Source organism: Acomys minous (genome assembly GCF_964271855.1).
Source record: "Acomys minous genome assembly, chromosome: 3".
In the NCBI taxonomy this organism is placed as follows: Eukaryota; Metazoa; Chordata; class Mammalia; order Rodentia; family Muridae; genus Acomys; species Acomys minous.
This window is the reverse complement of record NC_140485.1, coordinates 24,208,094-24,228,637: the sequence shown is the minus strand read 5'-3', so window position 1 is coordinate 24,228,637 and position 20,544 is coordinate 24,208,094. Positions and strand designations below refer to the sequence as shown.

At 43.8% G+C, this 20,544-nt stretch overlaps 1 protein-coding gene across 15 annotated transcripts in view; it reads left to right on the top strand.

Moving 5' to 3' along the window:
• Positions 1-8,225, top strand: part of SEMA6D (semaphorin 6D) — a 567,178-nt gene extending 558,953 nt beyond the window's left edge. For 5 of the 15 annotated variants that reach the window (XM_084774602.1, XM_084774592.1, XM_084774601.1 and 2 more), the window contains 6 exons: positions 109-249; positions 349-426; positions 783-883; positions 1,248-1,304; positions 2,737-2,904; positions 4,589-8,225. In XM_084774602.1, the coding sequence (XP_084630728.1) occupies positions 109-249; positions 349-426; positions 783-883; positions 1,248-1,304; positions 2,737-2,904; positions 4,589-5,877 (1,834 nt within the window). In that variant the 3' untranslated portion in view covers positions 5,878-8,225. The remainder of the gene's footprint in view (positions 1-108; positions 250-348; positions 427-782; positions 884-1,247; positions 1,305-2,736; positions 2,905-4,588) is intronic. The other 10 variants (XM_084774605.1, XM_084774604.1, XM_084774603.1 and 7 more) reach the window with 10 other exon arrangements.
• Positions 8,226-20,544: the final 12,319 nt, after the last annotated feature.

The window sequence follows — 20,544 nt, the reverse complement described above, 5'->3', positions numbered from 1 at the left end:
GCCCTTGGTTTGGTTGGCTGCCAAGTCGCGCCTCCTGTGTAGTCGGTGCAGGCTTGACTTCTGTGTGTGTATGTGTGTGTGTGTCTTCAAAATGTACCCACCGAACAGGTGCAGCGCGGAGAGTGAGGAGGACAGAAAGGTCGTCTCGCTGCAGCTGGACAGAGAACATCATGCCTTGTACGTGGCCTTTTCTAGCTGTGTTGTCCGCATGCCCCTCAGCCGCTGCGAGCGCTTTGGATCCTGTAAGAAGTAAGCTTCTGTTTCCTTATTCATTTCAGCTCCTGCAGTGGCATAGCTTGTGCTGGGTGAGAGAATACCTGCATCATGGTTTGTTTTGATTTCCTGCAGATCTTGCATTGCATCACGTGACCCGTACTGTGGTTGGCTAAGCCAGGGAGTTTGTGAGAGAGTGACCCTGGGGATGCTGTAAGTACACTGGACCACCTGGCCATTTTCTCCCAGGGCATCAACAGCTAAAAATAAACAAACAAAGAAATAAACAAACAAATAAATGTCTAGTTATATTGCTTTTCTTTTCCTTCCTTTCTTTTTCTTGTACGGGGAACATCTAAATTTGAGAGGGAAATGAGATTTAGACACAGCAACCCTTGAGGGCAATTCTGGGGAGAGAGCGCGTTTCATTCTCTCAGAACAGAGTAGTTAAACTAACAGGGAGTTCCATTGTCAAGTGTGTTGAATTCGTCTGTGTGCTCTCTGCTTACTCTCACTAACCAGTCTGTGTTCTCGGCTCTGTCCTGGTTGTCCCTTGTGTCTCTATGAAGGCTGTTAACCGAAGACTTCTTTGCTTTCCATAACCACAGCGCTGGAGGATACGAGCAAGACACAGAGTACGGCAACACGGCCCACCTAGGGGACTGCCAGGGTAAGACAGACACCTGCCCTCCCCTCCAGCTGCTTCTGTTGACCACATCTGCACGCAGGCATTGTTTTACAACCAGCCTTTAGAATGGCTTGGGACACATACCACCTAGCGTTTAACTTAAACTTCGCAAAAGCTGAGCTGTTCGGTCATGGGGGTCCATTAGAGAAGATTGTGAATTTTCCTTTTCCTTCACCATTTGCACTTTTGTAAAAAAAAAAAAAAATCTACAGAAAGGTAGTGTAACCAATGGACTTTTAGTTTGTAGTCTTTTCTTTTGACTTTTTCCTATTACTTGGAATTCATAGACTTTTTTGCTTTCTTTCCGTTACTTTTCACTGATCTCTTGTTCCTTTAATCTCTTTAGAAAGTTTGCCTACTTCAACTACACCAGATTACAAAATATTTGGCGGTCCAACATCTGGTTAGTTTTTTTTTAATTTTTTTGAATTAACAGTCTTTTCTTTCCTTCAGTTCAGCATTTTCAGCCCCCTTTCCCCTCCTTTTGCTCAGTTTGGCAGCCCTTCATTTTTCTGCTTTGACTCATAACCCTCTGAAGGTCCTGGAAGATATTTTCTTACTCAGCCCTCCACCCGTGTGTAGCATGTTAACGGGCCATCACTGACCAGTGCCCATCCTTAAGGAAAGTCAAAATGGGTTGACAGACACTGCATTTCAACTGCACGCCGGCCGCCCAGCTTCCTTCTCAACCCTCTGCATTGTGAATGCTCCTTCTGGCCATCTACACCCTGTGGATGACAGAACCGCATAATTTTTCCCCTCTCTCCCCACCTTTCATAAGAACGAGGAATGAACAATACACATTTTTCAAAAATGTGTATTTCTAAGTTTTAAAGATCTTTTTTTAAAAAAAAAATGTTTTGTGGCAATCCCAGGAATCTCTGAATGTTGTGTTCTCAGTGGTGTGAAAGAGGCTTCCGTTGAATGAAGCTGGATTTTGACGTGCGAAGATGTACAATGGGGTCTTGCACATCTGTCTGTGTTCGTTTCGAAGTCTTTTCCTGTGACTATTGGATCAGTCTGTACTGTGTCTAAAAGCATATGCTTATGTGTTCATGGAAATCTACAAAGTTAAAGCTGGTAATAGACACCGAGAGGCTCAGTTGCTTTTCGGACTATGCTGTTCGTAGGGTTCACATCAGTCTCATCCCTCAGGGGAAGACAAAAGGTTGGCCTGTCTCATGTATCCCAGCATCCTTATTTAGTGCGTAAATACCATTGCTTGTGCATGAGTTACTGCTAACTCTTTGGAAGAAACTCCCCAGGCATTTCAGAGAACACAGCAAGGTTTGTGCTGCACTGTGGATGGAGGCTCCCTGTGCAGTGAGAACTCTACCAAAGGACATGGGGCCCTGGGAAGGCAGAACTGGTTTATCAGGTCCAAAATCAAGTGTTTCCTTGGACTTGACCAGGTATTTTCTAAATGTAGTTCTATTATAGCTTCTCCAGTGAAGGGTCCCCAACCATTGACAGAAGTCCTCTGTATGGTACACATGACAGAGAAATTAAACAGCCCCCAAGAGCTAGATAGCAAGAACAGAGCTAGCCTGAGCTGGGACTTGTGTAACACTTCCATGAGGAGGCTTCAGTCGCAATGTTCAAGCGTCTTTTACTTTTGAAATCTGTATAGTCTTATCTTCATTGTCAATTACAAGTTTTTATTCATCTCTTGCAAGAAAAGCATTTGGTCCAGTTCCCTTGCGGGGGGCGGGGCCTCTACAAAATTCTAGGACAGGATTTCTCAGAACATTTACTCGAGTTTAAAATGCAAGGAAGCGTTCAGAAAAGTCTTCTTCACGCTAGCCGTGTTAATGGACATCTGTTTGCCACCACAGACATGGAGGTACCCTCATCTTCTGTTGCCACTGTGGCAAGTAGCCCAGAAATTACATCTAAAGTGATTGATACCTGGAGACCTAAACTGACGAGCTCCCGGAAATTTGTAGTTCAAGATGACCCAAACACTTCTGATTTTACTGATACTGTATCAGGTATCCCAAAGGGTAAGGCCTGGCCAGGCACCTCATCTCTGACTGCATGGAAACCTGATCCCTCCCTAGGCCTGGCTCTCAGAGGGGAAGCTGAATAGAAATGCAGATGCCTTCCTCCAGCCTCACTGGCCACAGTGACTTCGCTGTCCTGTGCTTTAAACCTGAGTACTTTCTTGCCCAAGATGTGGCTCCTGAAGCAGCCACTCAGACAGTCTAATCTGTTTTGGTTTCTGCCTGGAGATGCTGAGAGCCTACTGAAATCATAGGATTTTTTTGGAGGGTCACCCTCACAATATAAACACAAAAACAAAAACCAAAAATGAAAACTCACAGATGACAAGTTTCTCGTTACTAAATATTCTCGCTAGGAGGCTTTGTCAGCCCCCTTCTTAGCTTCCACTGCAGATGCAATGTGGAAAGTGTATATGGGGTGATAAGTCACCCAAATGCCATAAGCAGCAAAGCGTGACAATAGTACTTGCCCATAATTACTACTTTCAGCCCATAGCAGATGAAGTTTAAATGCTGCCTGATCAATTGCTTATTAGATTTAATGCTCTAGAAAAAAAAAATTGTCTATCCCTTTGTGTATAAGCGTGGTATCCGGTTTCCAATCAGTTTCTTATGCACTGCCTTGTCATTTATGATTTACTTCTGTTGATTTTTTTTTTTATATTTTCATTGCAAACAATTTTATAATCATTATTTCTGTTTTGATTATTTTCTCCCCAATAATACCATTTCTTTGTTCTTTTCTCTCCTGGTCTTTCACACTGCCATTAAATTCCACAACTTTGACAACTGATTAAAACCAACTAATATTCAAGGCCCTTAATACTCACTTGATGCCAGAGACCTCCCAGCCCCTCTAACTCAGAACTTTTGGCATAGCTGTGTGTATAACAATAGAACAGGCTTGAATCCCTCTTGGTCTAACCTTGCTTTCACCGATTGTTAGGTGTCTGTGGTTGCATTAAAATTTCCAACAATTACGAACTAACTCACTCTTCACTTTCTAGGTCTAATTTAAGTATCTCTCAAATGCCTCCAGATAACGTAATGATATCCTTAAACTAATACGTAGATTCTTTTCTTACACTGTCTGGTTTTCTTACATAGTAGATACTTCACGAATATTTCATCCCAAGATGAAATTTCAAAACAGAATGTGAAAACAAATGCACAGGTGTACATTTGTACTTAACACTGACCAAGCGCTCGCTTTTAGATTGTGACCAGTTAGTTGCATTTTTGTTCTAGTTAACACAGCTGTATTAGCAGGCTATTTTAGTGTGATGCGTGTTTTTGTTAATTCAGACATTTCCCTAACCCCAGCAGCAACTCTTTAATCCTGGTTTAGGAATTAGGTGAGAACCATAAGGTAAATGGTTTCTGAAATGCTCTAACTCTGCTCTTTAGATAGACACTGTCAAATTCCTAACAACTGCTTAAGAGAGATTGGGGGGAAAGGAGAGGGAAGTATATACCAATGGAAGACTTAGAGTTACCTTGGCTTTTGCAGCAAGCGTAAATGTTTCTGGGCGGGTGGGGAGACTGAAATTCTGGGATCTGCTTGATCCTGTAAGGCTAGGCATATGGAGAGTTTGAAGGTAGTATTGGTTCAGTATAAGCTATTTTATATTTAAGAATTTTTTTTTAAACCACTTCATTCAAAGTCGTCACATGTCTGTTGCAGGTGTTCGGTGGGAAGTCCAGTCTGGCGACTCCAACCAGATGGTCCATATGAACGTCCTCATCACCTGTGTGTTTGCAGCTTTTGTGCTGGGCGCGTTCATCGCGGGAGTGGCTGTGTACTGCTACCGCGACATGTTTGTCCGGAAGAACAGAAAGATCCATAAAGACGCCGAATCGGCCCAGTCGTGCACAGACTCCAGCGGGAGCTTCGCCAAGCTGAACGGTCTCTTCGACAGCCCCGTAAAGGAATACCAGCAGAACATAGATTCTCCAAAACTCTATAGCAACCTGCTGACCAGTCGGAAGGAGCTGCCACCCAACACAGAGACGAAATCCACGGTCACGGACCATCGAGGCCAGCCTCCAGAGCTGGCTGCCCTCCCCACACCAGAATCCACACCTGTCCTCCACCAGAAGACCCTGCAGGCCATGAGGAGCCACTCTGACAAGGCCCACGGCCACGGTGCTTCCAGGAAAGAACACCCCCAGTTTTTCCCTTCCAGTCCTCCACCCCACTCCCCACTGAGTCACGGGCACATCCCCAGCGCCGTTGTCCTTCCCAACGCCACCCATGACTACAACACATCCTTCTCGAACTCTAACGCCCACAAAGCCGAAAGGAAACTTCAGAACGTCGAGCACCCTCTTACAAAGCCGTCCAGTAAGAGGGAGCACCGGCGTTCGGTGGACTCCAGAAACACCCTCAATGATCTCTTGAAGCATCTAAATGACCCGAACAGCAACCCCAAAGCCATCCTGGGGGAAATCCATATGGCCCATCAAACCCTCATGCTGGACCCAGTGGGATCTATGTCTGAGGTCCCACCCAAGGTCCCTAACCGGGAGGCATCTCTGTACTCCCCGCCCTCAACACTCCCCAGGAATAGTCCAACCAAGAGAGTAGATGTCCCCACCACGCCTGGGGTCCCAATGACTTCTCTGGAAAGACAAAGGGGTTACCACAGAAATTCCTCCCAGAGGCACTCTATATCTTCTGTGCCTAAAAACTTAAACTCACCAAATGGTGTTTTGTTATCCAGACAGCCCAGTATGAACCGCGGAGGATATATGCCCGCCGCCACAGGGGCGAAGGTGGACTATGCTCAGGGGGCACCAGTGAGTGTCCACCTGCAGCCTTCCCTCTCCAGACAGAGCAGCTACAGCAGTAATGGCACCCTTCCGAGGACGGGACTAAAGAGGACACCATCCTTAAAACCTGGTGTGCCACCAAAGCCTTCCTTTGTCCCTGCAAGCACATCGGTCAGACCACTGAACAAATACACTTACTAGGCCCCAAGTATGCTATCCCTGTGTGGCTTTATTCCTGTCCCTGCTGTTGAGAGGAAGCTGTGAGGGCACCTTAAGACAAGATACCTGCTTGTGTTTAAAAGAGAAACAAGTAGCCAAAGAAACTCTGTAACTTTGGTAACATCAGAACTTGCCACATGTAGCTACTGCAGCAAGGCTTCGGCTCTGTGTGCTTGCCCGAATCCAAGGGAGGTACTGGTCATTCCATTTCTTTTGTTTGAAGCCGAGGGGATGTGTAGCCTGGAAGGGCTCCCTTCCCCAGTATAAAGAGCTGATACAGTGCTCAGAAGACTGAACAAATACTTGAAAATGGGTTCAACGTAGACTGCCATTATGTGTGGTCTTCCCATTAAATGTGAACATTTTACTATGTATGCATTCACCTTGCCTCTTGCACAAATGTCAAAGTGAGAAGATGGGAACGTTTCAAAACAAAAACGAGCAGTTTGCTAAAAATTCAACCTGTGACCCAAACTGTAGCATTTTTTTTTCATGTGTGGCACTTTTTTTTTCTGAATGCCACCAACAAACTGTGTTAAGAGATGTGTGTGTGTGTGTGTGTGTGTGTGTGTGTGTGTGTGTGTGTGTGTGTGTAAGAGAGGGAGATCTGTATCCATTAGGATTTATTTAGGTGCCCATTGCATCTTTTTGTACTATGAAGTTGTTTACACTAAGCATGACTGATAAAGAACTAACTTCTTCCCACGCCCAGTTCATTGTGTTTAGCTCCAAAAGGAATAGTCAAGGCTTCTTTGACTGTCAGATGATCAACATAACCTATGTGGTACCCAATGTCAGAACATTTAAGAGTTCTAAGTAATTTTGTGCTGCTATTCATCAGAACTTCTACTCCAGCCTTGCCAGCTTAAGTTAGAGAAACTAAGAGGTATCCTTGACGTATCTACCAGTATTCAGTAGTAACCGTCACCTGTCCACTGTGAATCAAAGCCTGAGGCACGTTACTTAGCCTTGGACACACTTGCAAGTGTTTCTTTTGATTATGTGATGTTGTTTCATTATCCATATAGTAAATTAATTCCTCTTACCTGCCCCACCCCCACCCAAGGCAAAGAGAAAAAGCAAAACAGAGAGACAGAAAAAGAATTACAAATCGGCTTAGCAGGGGAGGCTCTGAAAACCCATCCTGTCCTCCTATGCTCTGAGGACTTTCTCCTGAGTCATGCAGGCGATGACAGCAAACTGTAAATACCACATGTGAGTTTACCTGGATCTGTGCATTTTGTGCCTTATTCACGAGAGTGGTAAAAGTTCTGCAATATGTTGAGTGTTTCCACTATAGCGCATCATTTCCCATGTGCCAGTTGTACATGTTTTTCAGCCAGCACCTGAAGACCTCTTCCAGTCATACAGCAACCTAGAGCAGTTTGTCGAACAAGGCCCCGCCCCACCCCCCAGCATCAGAAGCAGCACCCACCCTTGCTCTTCTGATAGCAGATGAAGGTTCCGAGGGAACGTGGCACCTGCGGAAACCATGTCTAGAGCCTTAGCTTGGCAGAGCTCACTGATGGCTGATGATGTGTAGCCTACTGACAACTTTGGTCAACCCACTGCACATCACCCAGTCATCTACCCAACTTTAATCTAGAAATTACCACAGCTGAGGAAGGCTCCTGACCCAGTCAGGTTAAAGTTCAAGCAGCATCTTGGGGACAGTGACGATGGTTTGCATTACTTGGGGGAGGGTGGGGTGCAAAACACCAGATCATTTTTTTATACAGAATGTAGAATACTGATGCAGTTGGTCTTTTCCTTCAAGGACAGTCTTTTCTGTGGGGAAAAAAAAAGTTTCCCTGGGATCTCTTGGAAGCTCAAAAGCTGAAGCGCCTGTTCTCAAAACACTTCAGCTTTACAACTAAAATATTACAGTTTAATCGATTAAACCAACCAACAATAAGCACTGCACATCTGCCACCAACAATGTGTTTGCATTTACCTTACCAATATTAATCCCGGTGTGGTAACTCTGTGTGACCCTGATAACATGTTGTAACATTGTGCTGCCTTAGAGTTTGTACTGTGAGTTCTATCAGTATTTATGTTGAAATTTCTAACATGGATTCTAGTCTCTATTCTGTTAATTTAATTTTAAATGCTTTATCCATTTGTGCAAAGGTAAACACAGATTGTATCTTTTTTAATGGTACGGCATAAAAAAAAATAACCCTTAAGTGAAGTGGCTCTATACTGTTTTATAGAGTACTTTAACGTGTATAGATATCTTGTAAACTTGTATTGTGGATGTGTAAATAATATGTACTTTGGGTTTTTAACACCGCATGTAAAGTCAAAATAAAATATCCAAGTCATTACATCCTGCCTTTTGACATTTAAGATGTTACTGCTGCATCGTGTTTTCTATGTTAGTCAGGCTGCGTTTTATTTCAGAGTGTAGTGACATATTCTTAACCTGAAATATCCATTACCTGATCGCATTATGCTCCCGTTCTTTCTTTGGAAGACTGCTGTTGAAGGCTGGAGCTAGGAATAAGACAAGTGGTTCAGAAAGTCACATGACCTACAGGCCTGCATCCATAGGCAAATGCTGATCATGTGTCTTGATCTAGTTCAAAGAAAACTTTAGAGTTGACACTTTATGGGCTGGGGAGATGGCTCTGTGGGTAGAGTGCTTGATTTGAAGACATGAGGACCAGAGTCAGAACTCTCAGAACTCTAAACTTAGCACAGTAGCACTTCATAAGACCAACGTTCCCAATATACAGGGAGCAGAGACAGGAGAACCCCCAAACAGACCAGCCTGTCTAGTGTAGGCTGGGGTGAACAAGAGACCTTGTCTCAATCATAGTGGAAGATAGACCACCTATACCCAAGATTGTCCTCTGATTTCCATACATGCACCATGGCACACACGCATCTACACACATACACACATGAAACACAGATACCACATAAAGAATTCACTATGCATTAACTACATGAAAATAAATATATTTCTAGTTCAGAATTATAACCAGCAAACCGTTTTTGCTGTTGAGTGCATAGAAGGCCTCCACCCCCATGTAAAATAGATGAATTCCCTAAATATTAGGGTGGGAAGTGAAAGTAAGGTTCTGTGTCATTTTCCTTAGCGTGTAACTAGCTGGAGGCGTAGCCACCATTGACCCTTACAGGAGGACACACAGCCATCTCTGATTCAGTGGTTGCACCCAACTCTGCCAGTTTGGTTACAGCAGCTTCTCCCAACCAAAGCCCACCTGCAGCTCCTTTCAGGTCTTTGTCAGAGAACTTGAGTAACATCTCAGGCAAGGCAGCAGACACTGACATAGCCCGTGTAGGGTCCCCTCTTCTTATGGTATCCTTTAACCAGATTTCTATGCCTAGTATGCAGGCAGTCTAGTTTCCATTCCCATCCGTGCATAAAGCGAGTGCGGCTCCATTCCCGAAGCCTTGGTTCTTGGGAGCTGTAGGAAAGATGCTCAGGAACTCAATACAATCCTTGTCTACATGCTAGGGTCAAGGCTAGCCTAAACCAAGTGAGACTTTGTCTCAAAAAAATGTTTTTTTTTTTTCAGGAATCCTTTCAGGATAAGTTACAATATATCATGTTTGTTCATTTTTGTAGCTAGCATCTCTGCAGCTGCATATGGCGTTCTGAAAGCCCCCATCCAGCATTGAGATTGAGTCAGGAAGTCATTGTGCTTCTGAAAAGGAACATGTAGGAGTCTATTTCTAGCGTCATTTGGGCAAATTAATGGAGAGACATAAGAAAATGTGTCTTTGTCCTAATCTTAGCGACACATTACTTGCTGTCTGTGTACGTTTCTATGATACTGTTACTTCCTATGTTACAGACAGTAGCTTTTTCAGGTCTACTGGACTTTTCTTTCTGAAAGTGTACCCTTTCCCCAACCCCTTTCAAAGATGTCCCTAGCTGTTTCCATCATAAGCTCCTTGATGGTTTAATGCAGGCTGTGGACTGAAAAGTAAGTAACACTTTCCTTTTCAGGGGATTTAATAGTCCCTAAAACCACATCTATGAGTCCTCAAGGTGGATACTCACATCCCATTGGAGAGCAGTACAGCAGGGGAACTTGGAGTTGTTTTTTTTTTTTAGAGAATGTGTTGTTAAGTTACAGAGTGGAGGTCCAAACATGACAAAGTGACCAGGATAGAATGCTCATGTTCCTGTCCAGCAGCATGCTGAGAGAGAGAGAGAGAGAGAGAGAGAGAGAGAGAGAGAGAGAGAGAGAGAGAGAGAGAGAGAGAGAGAGAGAGAAGCAGAGAGGCAGAGGCAGAGGCAGGCAGAGACAGACACAGAGAGAGAATCTCTCAAGTCAGACAGTGGCATGGTAGCTTAAATACTGGAATACTGGTCTGGCACCTGAGAGATTTACTTTCCTGGCCCCTGAGAGAGGTCAACCTTCCATTTTCTCCCTCTGCATTCTCCTCTGTCATCCTCTTGAGACTGTGGCCAATAACACCATTTCCAGAGAACCCTCTGTCTCTGGCTGAAAAGCAATGGGGCTGACTCTGTGTGGCTTGAGCAACTAGGCTATTCCACCTCTCTCAACGTAAGCTATCTCATTTTTGAACAGAGATGGTTTGACATTTATTTCTCTGAGAGTTCTATGGTCTCTGTCAACTCTGTAATTCTATTTCTTATTTTATGAATGCTGGGTTTAAACATTACTCGCCCAGTAGCTTGGTTTGTAGGCCATTTATGGCTATGCGAGGCCCGTTGACTATTCGATGAGCAATAGATATGAGACTAGCAACAGAGCAAGGCATGATAAACAACGCGCTTTAAGCTATTTAACTTGGATCTATATTTGATGTTTAATCTTTTTGCATATATAACATGCTAAACACTTACATCTCTGTCAGTGTTTCGATCTTTCCCAAATAGCTTTAATGCCATAAACAACAAGGCATGAACCTACAGCAATATCAATCTAGCTCACGGAGGATTCTTGGAGGGGCTGAAGGGAGGGGTGGGTAATGTCCTGGACATTCAGGCCATGTGTCAACTGGAACTCACTGACATAGGAAAATAGCATGCTTCTACACCCTGTCTTACGATATAATTCTTTTTAAAATTAGGTATTGATTGTAGCGTGATTAATCTCTGAAACACTTTCAGATTCTTTATGCTGGGTTTGTATAGTGAAGGGAAACATAAACTACAGTACCATCATATGTCCATGCCATTTCCTGGCGCTTTTGAGGCCTATTCAGTTAATCCTGGACATCTTTAAATTTTTTGTTTGTTTTTATTCTTTACATATATTACATCATGATCTCCAGTTTGCCCTACATCCATTCCTCCCAAACAACCCCCTCACTTCTCCCTCTGATTCACTTCTCCTCCATTTTCCTTCAGGAAAAAATGGGGACAGCCCCCAAGGGATATCAATAGAACATGGCATAACAAATTACAGTAAGGCTAGGCACAAACCCTCAAAACAAGGCTGGATGAGGCAACCCAGGAAGAGGAAAAGGGTTCCAAGTACAGGCAAAAGTCTCAGAGATCTCCCCTACGCCTGTTGTTAGAAGTCCCACAAGAACACCAAGCTATACAACCATAACATATATGCAGAGGACCTAGCTCAGACCCATACAGGGTCCATGTTTGTCCCTTCAGTCTTTCTGAGCCCAAATGAGCCCTGCCTAATTGGTTCTGTGGGTCGTGTTCTCCTGGTGTTCTCAACCCTTCTGTTTCTAGAGTCCTTCCTCCCCTCTTCTGTGGGGCTTCCCTGGCTTTGTCTAGTGTTTGGTTGTGGGTCTCTGCATCTGCCTCTATCAGTTGCTTGATGGTGCCTCTCTAATGACAATTGGGCTAGGCACCAATATATGAGTACAGCAGAATATCATTCGGAATCATTTTATTGACCTTGCTTTTTTGGCCAAGTCATATTTGGTTCTATCCAGGGTCTCTGGGCTGCTCAGTCTCTGGTTCCTGGCCATCCACATAGTTTCAGGCATGGGTTCCCTCTCATGCCATGGGCCTCAAGGTGGGCTAGTCCTTGGTTGGCCATTCTCACAAATTCTGTGCCACCATTCCCTCAGCATGTCTTTCAGGCAGGACATGTTGTAGATCAAAGGTTTGATGGTTGTGTTGTTGTCCCACTTTCATTGCTGGGAGCCTGACTAGTTACAGAAGATGACCTGTAGGCATAAGGTTATTATGTAGTTCAAATACAGATTTCTGTACACCATCCCCAAATCTGGTTGCAATTCTTGTTCTGAGAAGCTCTTATCTCAATGTTGTATAAATGCTGCTCCCCAATTGTCCCTGGTATGCCAATAAAGTAGCTTACAGCCAATCACTGAGTAGAGGAGAGAAAAGGGCTGGACTTCCTGCCAGCCAGAGGAGGAGGAATTAGGGATTCAGCAGAGAGGTTCAAGAAACATCAGAGAGAAGAGCTGGAGCAGGAGAGCTACAAAGTGCAAGTATTGCTGAGATGCATGCTGGGAGGAAACCCAATAGTTTCGAGGGTTAAGAGTACAGTAATAACTGCTCAGTTCTTGGTCCTGTGAAGTTCATTATTAAACAAATACAATTATTTGTGTGATAGCTGGGTTAAGAAATAAACTAAGAGAAACAAACACTGTTTGTAAAAATAACATCAACAGTGGTTGCTTGGGGCTCTGTATTTATTAATAAGTGACTTCACATGCTTCCAGGGAGTTTGCACTATACTAGGTTTCTGTATCACCTCCCAAATGCCCGCCAATTCCAGCTGTGTCTCCCATACTCTTCTCTCTCCATCCGCCCCCCCCCCCCCCGTCACTCTCCAGAACCTTCCTCTTTCCATCTCCATGCCCCACCCCTAGTCTACCGGCTAAGTCTATTCTATTTCCCCTTCCCATGGAGATCCATGCATTCCTCGCCCCCTTGACCCCTCCTTGTTACTTAGCCTCTCTGGGTCTGTTCATTGTAGCACGGTTATCCTTTACTTTATAGCTAATATCTACTTATACGTGGGTAAATATTGTGCTTGTTTTTCTGGGTCTGGGTTACCGCATTCAGGATGATATATTTTTTTTTTCTAGTTTCATCCATTTGTCTGCAAGTTTCACGATTTCCTTGTTTTTAATAGCTGAGTAATACTCCATTGTGTAAATGTACCAGTTTCTTTATCCATTCTTCAGCTGAGGGACATCTAGGCTGTTTTCAGTTTCTGACTATTATGAATAAAGCTGCTATAAACATAGTTGAGCAAGTGCCCTTGTGGTAGGATGGGGAGCCCTTTGGGTCTAGCCAAAGAGTGGTATAGCTGGTTCTTGAGGTAGATCTATTCTCAATTTTCTAAGGAAACTCCATATTGATTTCTATAGTAGCTGTACAAGTTTGCATTCCCACCAGCAAAAGGGGAGTGTTCCCCTTGCTGTCCATCCTCACCTGCAAGAGCTGCCACTCGTGGTTTGTTTGTTTATTTGTTTGTTTTAATCATACCCATTCTAACAAGTGTAAGATGGAATCTCAAAGTCATCTTGATCTGCATTTTCCTGATGGCTAAGGATGTTGTGCATTTCTTCAAGTGCTTCTCAGCCATTTAAGATTCCTCTGTTGGGAATCCATTTTTAATTGGGTTATTTGGTTTGTTGGTGTCTAGTTTCTTGAATCCTTTATATATTTTGGATATGAGCCCACTGTCAGGTGTGGAGTTAGTGAAAATCTTTCCATATTTTATAGGTTGCTGTTTTGTTCTATTGATGGTGTCCTTTGCCTTACAGAAGCTTCTCAGTTTCATAGGATCCTGCTTATTAATTGTTGACCGTATTGCCTGTGCTATTAGTGTTCTGTTCAGGAGGTTGTCTCCTGTGCTAATGCATTCAAGGCTATTCCTCCACTTTCTCTTCTATTAGTGCCTATGTATCTGGTTTTAGGTAGAGGTCTTTGATCTACTTGGACTTGACTTTTGTACAGGGTGATAGATATGAATCTATTTTAATTCTTCTACATTCTGACATCCAGTTAGGACCAGCACCCTTCGTTGAAAATGCTTTCTTCTTTCCATTGTGTATTTCTGGCTTCTTTATCAAAAAATCACATGTCATGGATGTGTGCTTCTTTTTCTTAGGAAGATTGAGCATTCCTATTTTCAAAGTATAGGAATTAAATTCAATGAAGTTCTGACAGCTATAGAAGTACTAAGGATACAGTCACAGATTGTTCACATATACTCATATTCCACAAACTAACACCTTCTGTATACGTTTAAAAAAGAACCATGGGTCTGGAAAGATAGCCTCTTTCCAGTACTCCACAGAGATAGAAGGTGTGGCGCCTGTGCCACCGAGGTACCCAGTCGAGGGCGAGGGTCTATGGATTTAACTCATGCACACACACACACACACACACACACACACACACACACACACCACACACACACACACTATCACAGCGGGTCCTTTGTGCTAAGAGAGCAGCAGCCGCAGCAGCAACCACAGCAGCGGTTTATTATTCTCGTTCCTTCAGAGTTCCAAAGAGCCTTCTTACAGGCAGCAAAACAGGAATCCTCCTCCCAGGTGAAATCTCTCAAGAGGCGATTGCACACGGGAGGAAAAGTCTCGAGGAAGGGAGGGGTGCATTCTCAGAGCAGCTAACCAAGATAAACACAGACATGGAAGCTGCTAGAAACAGGACATGAACCAGCAAGATAGGCAGGCAGCCCAGTCGGGCCTGGTTCCTATAAGAAGGGTGATAATGTTCATGGTTACAGGCCAGTGTGCCACCGAAAAATGTGATATTCATTGAACCCAGTCACATGCTTGGCCACTACAATGAACATCTCACATCAATCACGAGAAAAGAAAATCCATGGACTGAACATGACCTAACACGACGCAAGGCTCTAAACTGGAGAGTCAAACTGTACCCATCTACAGAGGGTCTCGGCATCCTGCTATAGTCACACTTCCAGAAGGTCCCTGGGGGTGGAGAAGGCATTGACCTCTTATTTAGAAGATTTGTTTGTTTTGTTTTGTTTTTATATGGAGCTGAAGTTGCATATTGTTAGTTAAACCCAGTTGTTTTCTGATCAACGGACCGCCTAGCTTTCTGGCAGGCAGGAAAGAGACATGGTGACTGCCCAAGAGTCCTATTTTCACTTGGGTAGCAAGGCCTGGTCAGGGACTTGTATCTTCTGATGCTAATATACATTGTAGACGCATATGCCCCAAATAAGGAGAGGGAAAACTGAAGTATACAGCTTCTGGGCATTTGCAAAACAGTTTCCTAGATAAGAGGATTAGAGTATTCTTCAGCCTTTGTCAGTGGGGCAGTCCACAGATATGACGGGACAGTGTGCAGTGTGGGGAAGCTAGAAAGAGAATGTGGTACTCATGGGATGCTCTTGAAAATTTGACTGGGTGTGTGTGTGAGTGTGTGTGTGTGTGTGTGTGTGTGTGTGTGTGTGTATGTGTGTGAGTGTGTGAGTGTGTGAATGTGTGAATGTATGTGTGAATGTGTGAATGTATGTGTGTTTGTGTGTGTGTGTGTGTGTGTGTGTGTGTGTGTGTGTGTGTGTAGTAGGGTGGAGACAGGGTTTCTCTGTGTAGCCCTGGCTGTCCTGGAACTCATTCTGTAGACCAGGCTGGCCTCGAACTCAGAGATCCACCTACCTCTGCCTCTGGAATGCTGGTGAACTCACAATTCTTTAGTATTACCTAGACTTTAGGTATAGCGAGGTCCTAAAGCCCATAACATCTTGGGTTGAGAGATTTGTCATTCAGCAATCTGGATTTTGGTTGGTCAGTATGTACTGGGATGACCTATAAAAGTAAGATGCCAAAGGAGCAGAAGTCTGCCTCTTCCAGCTGCACAGGTTAAGGCTACCCCTGAATTAGCCTCTAAGAGTTCTCGAATTTAGTAAATGATTATTTCTGATTACATATGACACTCACCTCCAAAGAGATCACAGTGTTTGCCTAACTTGGATGAGTATGTATAACAAATGAATCAAGATGAGGAAAATACTAAAAGCAAGAGTACTGTGTGTGTGTGTGTGTGTGTGTGTGTGTGTGTGTGTGTGTGTGTGTGTGTGTACAGAAACATATAAAAATACCAAAACTAGTTATAATCATTAAAATGGAAATACCTTTCAAATATGTATTTTTAATTTTTTGTAAGTTCTTATTCTAAGTTTGCTTTATAAGAGGAAAACAGACATTCTGAAGAAATGTGACTTTGATTAGTTAATTGGGCTCAAAAAATGATGAAGTAACTCTCTGTCTACTGAAAACAAACTCCTCAAAGATTCAGTGTGGTAACAAGCAAGATGGCAGTGCAATACCAAAGCTCAAGTGTCTAAAGCAGAGCATGTCTGTCAGCTGGAGATGCCAGGACTGATATATGTGGAGGTACCAAAAGGCAGGAGGGAGACACTCACCTGTGAGGCAGGAGGATGATTGCAATTCAACACCAGACTAGGAGGCCAGCCAGTTGCTCTGTAAAGTAAGAAAGTGTTGTAGGGGCCCCATGAGAGCTGAGAAGTCTCTCCCCAGGGAAGGAAGCAGCCGCTCAGGCCTCATCCATCTCCTTGTCTGGAGGGGCAATGATTCCCAATCCTGTTTTCTCCTTTGTCTTCTCTTCCTAGATTCAAGGCCACTGAAGACTACACAGCAGGTAGCTTTGAAGCCACTGAGGTAATTATGATAATGAGAACTTGAGAAAACACCACATAATTAGCAGTTACATCCTCTCAACAAGTTAGTTGAGGGTGTCAGAAGAGCCACGCCCCTTTGCCAAATTCTCTGAGGCTCTCCCTGCCCCCACTGTTAAAGAGGAAATTTCCTCCACTTAGCAGGTCCTCCCTAGAAAGAAAGGGTCATCCTTCTCTTTCTTCTTCTTCTTCTTCTTCTTCTTCTTCTTCTTCTTCTTCTTCTTCTTCCTCTTCCTCTTCCTCTTCCTCTTCCTCTTCCTCTTCCTCTTCTCTAGTCAGCAAGGAATTGACATTGTAGGGTCGAGCTCTATCATATTTTCTTTCTTTTTTTTCATCAAAAAGGGAAAAATAAACAAGTTCTTTATGTTTTAATGAGTATCTTTGCAAGTAAGGTATCTTTCCTAATACACATACACATACACATGTGCGCTCTCTCTCGCTCTCTCTCTCTCTCTCCCCCTTCCCTCCATCCCTCCATCTCTGTTTGTCTGTCTCTCTGTCTGCTACCCTGCCCTATGTGTGTAATACGTACCTTTTCTCATAGTCACGTGTGTACATGTGGGTATACAATCATTTAGAAGCCAAAGGATGGCATGTGGTATCTTCCTCAGTCTCTTCTCCGGCTTACTGGTTCTCTCATTGAACGTAGGCCTCATATGCTTGCTCAGACTAGCTGACCTTCTGACTCTGTACTGCCCCCAGCACTGAGGTTACAGAAGCAAGCAATTGTTTTAGATTATGGGTTTTTGGTTTCTTGGGGGAGGGGGTTTGTTTGTTTGTTGCTTTTGTTTTTGTAATAGAGATGTAAATTCAGGTCCTCAGAATGGCATGGAAGGCCTTTTACTGACAAACCCATCTAAGAACTATTAAGGCAGAAAAGGAGCAGGCAAGTCAAGAAGTGCAAAGGCCTCCAGGCATTGGCAGCTTTGTACAGCCACTCAACTAGCTTGGAAGGCACTTCTGTCTAGAGATTCTGTGAATGAAAAGAATAACGTCTTTCTTATTCCATCGTTTATCACAGTTTTTCTTCCAGCTGAGAGCACCCTAAGTAACAGGATGCTCACAGTGGATGGACTAATGGGAACAGACAGGGTGGAAATCTCCTGTCTCCGCAACTTATCTGTCTTCCTATATATTAATTTGTCTTATATTAGTGAATTTTTAAACCTAGTTAGATATTAAAAAACACTTGGGGAGCTTTAAAAAATGCTGGTGTCTAGGCAAGATCCCAGAACAATTAAATAAAAATAAATCATTATCTCTACGATGGACTCAGACGTTAGTGGTATAAAGCGCTCTTCACAAGATCCTGATAAACAGCTTGTTCTGATGGAAACAATTCTAAGTGCTTGGCTAAAGGATACACGAAGGTGCAAATGTCCACACAGCTATTCACAAGGCGGATGCAAACCCACAACCTTCTGCAAGCTGAGCTTTTCAAATCTTATTCTGTGATAAAAATCATACAATTTTGATGTCACTTTAAAGACTGCTTAAGGACCAGCGAATTCTGTATCCCAGAAGGATGTTAGCAGAGAGAAGTGGGCGAGTCTCCACTGCCTCCTCTGAGGACAATCTTGTTTACCATTAAGGATCCTTAAAGATCCTGATGTTCCTTATGACTTTGTTCTTTATTGAAATGGTAAATAATAAACCACGCTGATGTGTGCTGACCTCATGGGGAGATGCTGACTTCTGAAATATGCCCTGCATTATTCAATGGGGGAGGAGGGTGGATAAAGTATATTTATCCTCATTAGCAAACAGGAGAATTAAGGTAACCGCACCTGGGCTTGAGTTTCAAAATCCTTTATTTGGTAAAAGTTTCTGTTGTCAATTTTGAAAACAAAGGCTCAGACAAGCCTCAAATGTATTACCATAGCAATCTATCTTCTATGCAACCATCAGAATGGACTTTCTAAAACAGCCTTGATCACTAAATCACCCCCTTGGTTGCTTAAAAAACGTTCAGTTCTTTCCACAGCAAAACCGGTACGTACTCACAAAAGCCCAACCTTGTGGGTCTTGCACAATAGGGCCTGCCCAATCTGGCCTCAACCTCAGTGATGAAATCTTAGTTCTCTCACAAATGTCTGTAAATCATGCTTATAAAACAGAATTGTTTACTTAATGAAAACCTTCATTTCATCAAGCAAAGGTGTATCAGAGACCTTTTATGGACCATATATATTAGACTAGCAACTGGAGATTTAAAAAATCATCAACATGGGTCTCTCACTATACGAGTCCAAGAGGGAGCACCTAGGACCTGGGCTTACAGCAAAATGGTGCAGCTTTTCTTGAGAAAATGTCAGGCAGGTTGAACATGGAGAAACTCTTCAGCCTTGAGAGGGCCCAGCGGAAGGAAATGGAGGAGGCGTGTCCAATCGACCGTAGAGACAGACTATCAGGAAAAGTGGCAGGAAACATCCTAAAAGTCTAGAGGACACACACGTCATGTCTACATCCCCAGCTGTGATGTGGAGGAAGGGCTTCTTGCCACATGGACATAATCCACATCTACACTGTAAAGTGGTACCCAGCCTCAGCATCCCAGCCTATCATTCTCTCAGGGGCCCCCATCTGAGGACCAAGTTCTCTGCCTTGTCCTAGTTACGAATGAAGCTTGTGTACACGATTAATGAAAACATAACAAGGCATGAAGGAAAATGATCAAAATGTCATTTCTTCTTGTAATGGGGTTAGGCCTGTAGGAAAGAAGAAACACCACACGTGGAAAGCAGAGAGTGCATTTGATGCAGGCACTCTTACCAAAGGTAACAACTCACTCATCACGTGGGCCTATACTGAGCATCCACTGCTGAGCCCATGAGAAAACCTACCAAAGCCAAGGAGAGTGCACTGAGCTTAAGTTATCCACTTTAACTTAGATTCCATAGTGGGCAAAGAACCCAAGTCAAAAACCCCACTGGGTGCTCAACTTACTGTAAAGCGCTTGCCTAACATGAGTGGGGTCAGGATCCCAGGCCACAAACTAGGAAGAAACAAAACATGACAAAACAAAACAAAACACAATGAAAACTCGAAGTTAAGAACAGGCCAGTTTTTGTAGCTTTTCTTAAACAGGTTCATCCTGTAACTTGGAGATTTGCAGGCAAAAGCCTGCACTCTGGAATCTCTAAGTTCAGGCCCAGTGTAGCAATAAAGGAAACCAATGAAGGTCACAGAAATGGGATTTATTCAATATGGCCACATTGGGAAGAGAAACAGATAAGGGGTTCGGTAATGCCAAGCTCATCTTCCAGGGTACTAACATGACATTGACCTTGAGAGATGCTGTGGTGGCTTGACTAGGTGTGGCCTCCATAGACTCATGTGTTTCAATGCTTGGCCCATGGAGAGTGGCACTATTAAGAGGTGTGGCCTTGTTGGAAGAAGTGTGTCACTGTGGAGGTGGGGTTTGAGGTCTTATATATGCTCAAGCTATGCCCAGTGTTGCACACAGACTCTTCCCTGCTGCCTATGGATCGGGATGTAGAACTCTCAGCTCTCCCTCCAGCACCATGCGTGCTGCACACCGTCATGCTTGCCTCCATGATGATAATGGACTAAACCTCTGAACTGTAAGGCAGCCCCACTTAAATGTTTTCCTTTATAAGAGCTGCCGTAGTCATGCTGTTTCGTCATAGCAGGAAAACCCTAACTAAGACAAGAGGCTCAGTGGTTAAAGGCTAAACTCACAACCAAACATCAAGAGGTTTAGGTTTAAATAGAGAAAGAAGTAGAGGAAGGGTGGATCTGGGCAAGAGGTTGTAATTCAGCTATCCTAGTCAAGGTGTGCTCTGGGGTGGGGGGTGGGGCTTATTGCCTCCATTCTGGCTCTGCAAGGTAGTTCAGGAAGCTTTTACTGTTGTCACAACTTAAGGAGATGAGTGTGGTTCTCAGAGGATAACAATGCTACTCCAAGGTGGGATGTCTCCATTGTGTATAAGTGCTCTTGTGGGAGCAGGGGAGGCCTGTCCTACAGAGTTCTGCTTCTGTA